Source organism: Lactuca serriola, chromosome 6 (assembly GCF_051521515.1).
Source record: "Lactuca serriola cultivar US96UC23 chromosome 6, Lser_US96UC23_V15, whole genome shotgun sequence".
Lineage (NCBI taxonomy): Eukaryota > Viridiplantae > Streptophyta > Magnoliopsida > Asterales > Asteraceae > Lactuca > Lactuca serriola.
Genome location: NC_136413.1, coordinates 15,357,623 through 15,364,549, shown reverse-complemented (window position 1 = coordinate 15,364,549; position 6,927 = coordinate 15,357,623). Strand labels below are relative to the sequence as shown.

At 28.6% G+C, this 6,927-nt stretch overlaps 1 protein-coding gene across 1 annotated transcript; it reads right to left on the bottom strand.

Moving 5' to 3' along the window:
• Positions 1-2,785: 2,785 nt before the first annotated feature.
• On the bottom strand, positions 2,786-6,481 carry LOC145058316 (short-chain dehydrogenase TIC 32 B, chloroplastic-like). Its single transcript, XM_079006236.1, has 8 exons — positions 6,132-6,481; positions 5,735-5,966; positions 5,568-5,647; positions 5,313-5,469; positions 4,747-4,828; positions 4,307-4,394; positions 4,137-4,183; positions 2,786-3,534 (listed from the first exon to the last, which is right to left on the bottom strand). Exons 1-8 carry the CDS (start codon positions 6,253-6,255, stop codon positions 3,334-3,336), a joined length of 1,011 nt encoding a protein of 336 aa, XP_078862362.1. The 5' UTR covers positions 6,256-6,481; the 3' UTR covers positions 2,786-3,333.
• Between the last annotated feature and the right edge of the window lie 446 nt (positions 6,482-6,927).

Sequence of the window (6,927 nt, the reverse complement as noted above, 5' to 3'; positions counted from 1 at the left end):
TTTCTAATTAATTTCTAATAATTAATAATTAATTTTTGATTAATTATTAATTAAATAATGTTATTTCTAATTAATATATTAATCACATAATATATTAATAAATCATTTATTACTATTATTAATCATATTATAAATCAATAAATCAATATCTCTCTCCAAAATCACTCTAAACATTTACTATTTCTGAGGGTAATCAAAAAAGGATTTTGCTTCCATTTGTAGCTTCATAGTTGTGATCTTCAACAAACACATAAATATATAACCTTAAAGAACATCAAAGATTCTTGAACTTTGAAATCGCAGGGTATCTATTATTCTTAGAAGCAGTTCTCCCTTTTTTAACATCTGACAAGCTTTCATTTATATTTTCATTCTTGAAGGAATCTATGAAACCAAATATAGTACATATAGAATATCTAAGACGAACAGAGTCATCATTATATTATATCTTTTTTGTATCAACTTATCATAACGACCAAGTCTAAAAGACTCAATGTTGGAATGTTCAAAATCAAAATTATTATGAGAGTTACTACTACTTGAATGAATAATTTTCATACTGGAAGTTGAAAGATCATGAACTACAAAAGCAAAAAAAATATGTTTTTATTACATTATATAGAAAATATGAAATTACATTAAGAAAAATATCAAAAACTAACAAAATGAAGTGAGTTTTTTTTTTTTCGAAAAAAAAGTTCGTTTTTTATATATAAACATTGATCTCTATGGAAAGAGGACGAAAAATGTAGCCTAAAAAATTTTAAACGGAAAAAAGAAGTGAGGTTTTATGTAAGGAGGTGGATTTTTTGGTATAATCTGATATATGTGCGTCCAATATACCAGTGTACATCTATTTCTTTGGCCATTGATCATTATGATTTCCGACGCTCACAAATTATTCCTTGTTAATATATATATATATATATATATATATATATATATATATATATATATATATATATATATATATATATATATATATATATATATATATTAGATTGTATTTTTCTAGATATCCTTTTCATTCCATTTCTACACCAACATAGCTTTGTAACCTTTTTCAATATTGAGATTAATTATTAATCTAGTGTTCATTCGAAGTGGTTTTTTCCTGATTTCGAGTTTTTCAACTATAAATCCAGTGTTCCTTTGATTCGTTATTATGTTTTGATCTTTACATATACATAAAAGTTTTTTTTTTGTAGTTTTAAAATTTCGGTTAAGTGAAGATTCAAACACAAAACCGGATCGATAGGAATTAGGACGATTGATGGAACGTGTGTTGGTTATTTTAGTTACTGTTGACACAAACTGATTGCAACTAAACAAAAAAAAATACGATCATAACAATGATATGTCAATAATAAATATTTGAAAAGGACAAAATAAATCATTTATGAACGTTGAGGAGTTGAGGTGATGATTCAAGTTATTGTTGGGGGCCTTTTTTGTAAGATCCTTTTCATTGCCATGGCCCAATCCACTAATATGGAATCACGAGCCGAATGCCAATCTTTTTTCCTTTTCATTTTCTAATTTGACACCATTTATGTGGTTTAGAATCATCACAAAAACAATGAACTAATAATGCTTGAACCATGGAATTACATTTTCAAATGTGTTGTTGGGTCTTCCCTTACATTCTCTCTTTCTAGTTACCTCAAAACAAATATATTATTTATTAGCAAATTTACATAATTAAGGGTACATTTCTATAGCCTAAAAACCATGACATTTTCTTGATATTACAAGAAACGGAAACTTAATCCAAAAACATGTAAATTAAGAACAACGAAAGCAATATAAACTGAGTTATCAAGAGTTTTTATACAAATATATAGAACTTACTTAAAGACAATGCTTGTGTAATAGAAACCAATTGTTTGAGAATTAATTTGTCATAAAATCCATGCAAATAGTTCCTTTACACATTAACTAGTTTAACATTAAGTCTTCCAGCCAAAAGACATGTAGGATTTGAACTTATAATTTAATATTAAGGCATGTTTGGGTTGTGGATTCTAATATAAATAGAATTCAAGATTGTATTTCATGGCTTGTTTAGTTGTCAAACTGACACATTTTAGTTTAATGGAATCCTTCAAGTGTCATGTTTAATGGATAAACTTATGATAATGATAAAACCTTAAAGCTAAAAGTTATCAAAAATTACTCGAATAGCTTTTAAAGGTGCTATTATACATACCTCATTCACTTACAAAAATTGTCAAATTATAGGGATACATATATTACTTTACACAAAGGGGGTATACGAAACAATTTGAAGGTACTAATTATATAAAGAAATACATTTGTAAATTAGGATTTTTTTTGTTTAAAAATGAAAACTTTAGGGTATATTTGGTAAACTAGTTGGAAGTTGAAAACATAAAGTTGTATGTAAGTTTTATTTGTGGAAAATGTTTGTAAAAAATAGTTGAAAAATATAAAATGACATAAAACACAAAGCAAAAAACTATAAAAAAAAAACTAATCAAATTAACTTTTTGTTTAAAATAAAAATTTTAAACTCATAATCATGTAAAATTTTAACTTTGATTTTTCTTTTTTTAAATCTAAAAAACTGAAAAAAAAAAGATTGTAAAAATACCATTAAAAAAAATAATACAAACAAAATTTTAAAACTAATCAATTTCAATCATAGATTTTATATTTTCTACTGGCCAATTGAATGCACTGAATGTTGTCCCCTTAATTGATTTTCTTCTCATATAATGTAACATGTTAAACAAAGAATCAACAAAAGAACCTTCATTCCAGATTTCAAAAAAGGCCGAAACTATTACCATCAAATATAACACAAAACGTGAAACATTACATCAATTACATTACAGGAAATTATAAAAAAGAAACCACCATCTTTTCATCTACACTTCCTATGTTTACACATATTTTTCGTTTAATATTCAACAACAACCATTATATATTGAAAAAAATAACATAGTATTTAACTTGGAAAAATACCACGTCTATTATTTTTCCAAATTAAAAACTGTGTGTGTATATATATATGCCTTCACAATCAACTGTTTCACATGACTAGTAATATATTTATAAAACTGCCAGCTCTTCTCTTTGTTATAATTTCTTTAGGGTATATGTTGTAACCATAACATGTTCCTAGAGTATCTGTATATTTTTTTAATTTGATAGATATAATATAGTATATATAATCCATTGAGTATCTAGATCTTGTTTTAATCTTGATGCTATTATATATAACATGTAGTATAATTATATATATATATATATATATATATATATATATATATATATATGTAGTATATATGTGTTTAATTAATTAATTAATTAATATAATCCATGGAAAGTGGAAAAATCTGATCTGGGTTCCTTTGAGACCATGATCATAGAGAAAGACCATAGCCGAGCACCTTCCTCTGGATCGCATGCTAGTTTTGATGCTGATGCTTCGTTGCAGTCTACAAAGTATTTCCCACTCACATTTCTGAGTCTTGGGTCAGTTGCAACATAGCATGTGGTCGCCGCCGCCTATTTCAGAAAATTATTCATGTATGCTATATCATATCAGTCATTATAAACTAATTAAGTAAAATCAACCATAAATTAATCCAAATTAACTAGACTGAAACCAGTTATCATAAACTAACTTTTTAATAATGCGTAATTAATAGGTTTTCTATTAATGACAATACGTACGGATTACCATTTTTATCAAAATACGCAAAATACCTTATGTTTGTATAGTTTGTAAGTGTGTACTAAATAAAAGTTAACATTTTGTTGGGGTTTTCATAAATCTATCGTCATGCTAATTACCAATGATTACATAAAATATGTTCTATTCCTTATAGAAGATTGATTTTTCTTTTTCTTTTTTTAAAAAAAAAACATACTTAAACTTAACTAAAATTGGTTAGGTTGATTTTCCTTTTTAGAAAAAAAATGTAATTAATTAAAACGAACTGAAACTGGTTGCATTAATTTTTCTTTTTATAAAATAAACGTATTTAAACCGAAGTGAAACAGTTTTTTATACATATATACAGTACACACATGTATATAATAATAGATCGTGTTGCAGTTATATTAATTTTAGATGGATGTGCAAGAGACAGAGATATATATATTACCTGAGGAATGGTTTTTAACAGCTTTGAAGCCAGAAAAAATACGAGATCTGCATGTTTAAGAATTCATATATATTTATAAAGTAACAAAAATAGAAGATTTATCAAACTTTACACCACTTCAGAATTAATTATTTTGTTGTTTTATTTGCTATTTTAATCTTATAAGTTACCTGTTACAAAGCCTTTGTGATCTCTTGTTAGCTCCGTTCTCACGATCCCAGGATGCACACAGTTTACAGTCACGTTCGCCTCCATTTGCTAATTAAAAAGTAAAATAAAAAATGAGATTTTACAATCTTCATAAAAGATCTTAACAAGAAATTTTTAATGTGATTTACATGGAAAAGATATGAAAAAGATGAGAGATGGTTTGAACAAGATAACATATATAAACATAGGAACACACGTGATGTGATGTTTATGTCCAGCAGGAAGAAGAAGAAGTAGAAATAGAAAAGAACAAGTTTCGTCTTTTAATCAATAAAATAATTTTATATTCTTCAATTGGAATATATATATATATATATATATATATATATATATATATATATATATATATATATATATATATATATATATATATATAATCATCATGATCATGTAATGATACCTTGAGTCTCCGAGCAAGTTCCTTGGTATGCAAAACGTTAGCGAGCTTCGAGATTGCATATGCACGTGTTGCATCGTACTGACTGCATACACAAGAGACAAATATGCAGAGAACAAGTCAAAACCAATATTATATATAATCTCATATGCATAACAGGTTGATTAATTGAATATTCAATTACAAGGTAATTGCATTCGAATCTATACGATCGTGAATATGAATTATACTTTCCAACTAATTAATAACATTAAAGCAATTGATTTTGAGTTTGAGAATCATTGTCAACACAATTAGGTATTTTTTGTTTCTTTGTGAGATCGATCGTTTTGTTTCTAGATGCTTTTTTGTTTTTTTCTCCAAGAAATCTCAACAATTTATGTGGAACGCAGCAATTAAAGCGTGGAATTTGCCAAGAATATTTGAGAATCGTCTGCAATCAAACAAAAGTAGACAAAATCTGGGCATTAATTAGATAAATATCCCGTTTAGAGTTAATCGTTTTCTTCTCGATTTTCCCCGAGCTCGAGTCGATTTGTGTGATTTTTAAATAACTTCCGAATCAGTACCTTTTATCTCGAGTGATTCGACCAAGAGAACGAATCAAGTCGCCGGAAAACCAGGTATGGATGCCGGAAGATACGTTCACGATACGACCTTGTACGCCGGTTATGTTTGCCGTCTCTATCATATTCTTCATCAACAGTTCCGTTAACAAAAAATGACCTAATTCAGATTAAAACAATCAATATGTAAACATAAAATAATCACACTTTCACTGTGCATACTGATAATTGATTATTGTTATTTTGCAGAAAACTAACCTAGATAATTCGTTGCAAAAGTCATCTCCATCCCGTCTTCCGATATACAGTGATTCTGAGAAAATTTTCCGGCGTTGTTACTGTGATAATTAAGAATATATTCATTCATGACTCAGTGTGAGGAATTAATAACTGAAACTGAAGGAATTAATGGTCGATCATATTACATGAGGAGATTAAGCGGAAGATTAAGAGCTTCAAAATCAGAAACAAAACTCCTGACGGAATGAAGCGAGCTAAGATCAAGAGTCATAATGATAATCTCCGAATCAGGAAACTCCGACAAGATACGAGCCTTATTCTCCTCGGCGGCCTTTAGATTCCGAGCAGGCATGATCAGACGAGCACCGCGCTTAGCCAGGACGCGAGCCGTCTCAGCTCCGATCCCGGACGTCGCACCTGATTATATCAGATTGACAAATTCAAATAAACAAAACCAAAAAATTAGATCAGATTAAAAAAACGAAAATGATTTTGCATCTCTCCACTGATAATACGACAATGATGACTATGCATGTGCATGAATATCAATACGATTATAGATTTGTAGGTCATGATTATTACCTGTGATGATGGCGGTGTAAGAGCATAAACGATGGCAGTTATCGGTGACTTGCTCGGCGGTGGATTTGGAACCGTAACCGCTTGCTCCGGCGCAGCCGATCAGATACTTAATCATCTCAATCATTTTTAATTTGTCGACTGTGAACTGAGAGTGCGCTGCAGCTGTATAGCATAGACTAGACACCACACCACAGACAGATGATTTGAAATTTTGCGGTTTGATGCTTGGTAGAGAGGAGAAGATAGGGGTGGTGGGGGCCGGTGAATATCGCAGAAGGTATCGGAATCGGAGGAAGAAGATGAGATGGTCCTGCTGTTGAGAGAGAGAGAGAGAGAGAGAGAGAGAGAGAATTGCATATTTGTCTTGTGATTAATATTATTTAATATAGACTTTAATTCAAAATTTCCGATTAAAAAAGTAATATAGAAATCAATATAATGCCCAAGGTTTTGTCATGATATGTTTACTTGTTTTTACGTTGTACAAAAGGTGATGTCATAATAGTTGAGTGCTTGCTAATTTCATAATATGTTAACATTTTTAACGGAAATGATGAGAATTAAAAAAGAAGATCGATAAGCTCTTGCAAGAAAACGGATTATTATATATAAAAATCATCCATATATGAATACTTTATTTTAATTACAAAATTTTAAAAAGAAAATGTTGAAAGTAACCACATTTGTCCATTCTACATGTTGAATTAATTTTTGTCAATATGTAATACACTTTCTAAAATCGTATCTTTTTACTTATTTTAACTAAGTATCATAAATAATACAGGTTAATTTTTTA

What these genes read in the sequence shown, in the direction of transcription:
- LOC145058316 (XM_079006236.1), bottom strand. Translation starts at nt 6,255, where the DNA reads ATGATTGAGATGATTAAGTATCTGATCGGCTGCGCCGGAGCAAGCGGT. An exon ending in CGAATCACTCGAGATAAAAG is followed by an intron (nt 4,829 to 5,312) that starts GTACTGATTCGG and finishes TTGTGTATGCAG; the next exon opens with TCAGTACGATGCAACACGTG. An exon ending in TGTTAAAAACCATTCCTCAG is followed by an intron (nt 3,535 to 4,136) that starts GTAATATATATA and finishes TTTCTGAAATAG; the next exon opens with GCGGCGGCGACCACATGCTA.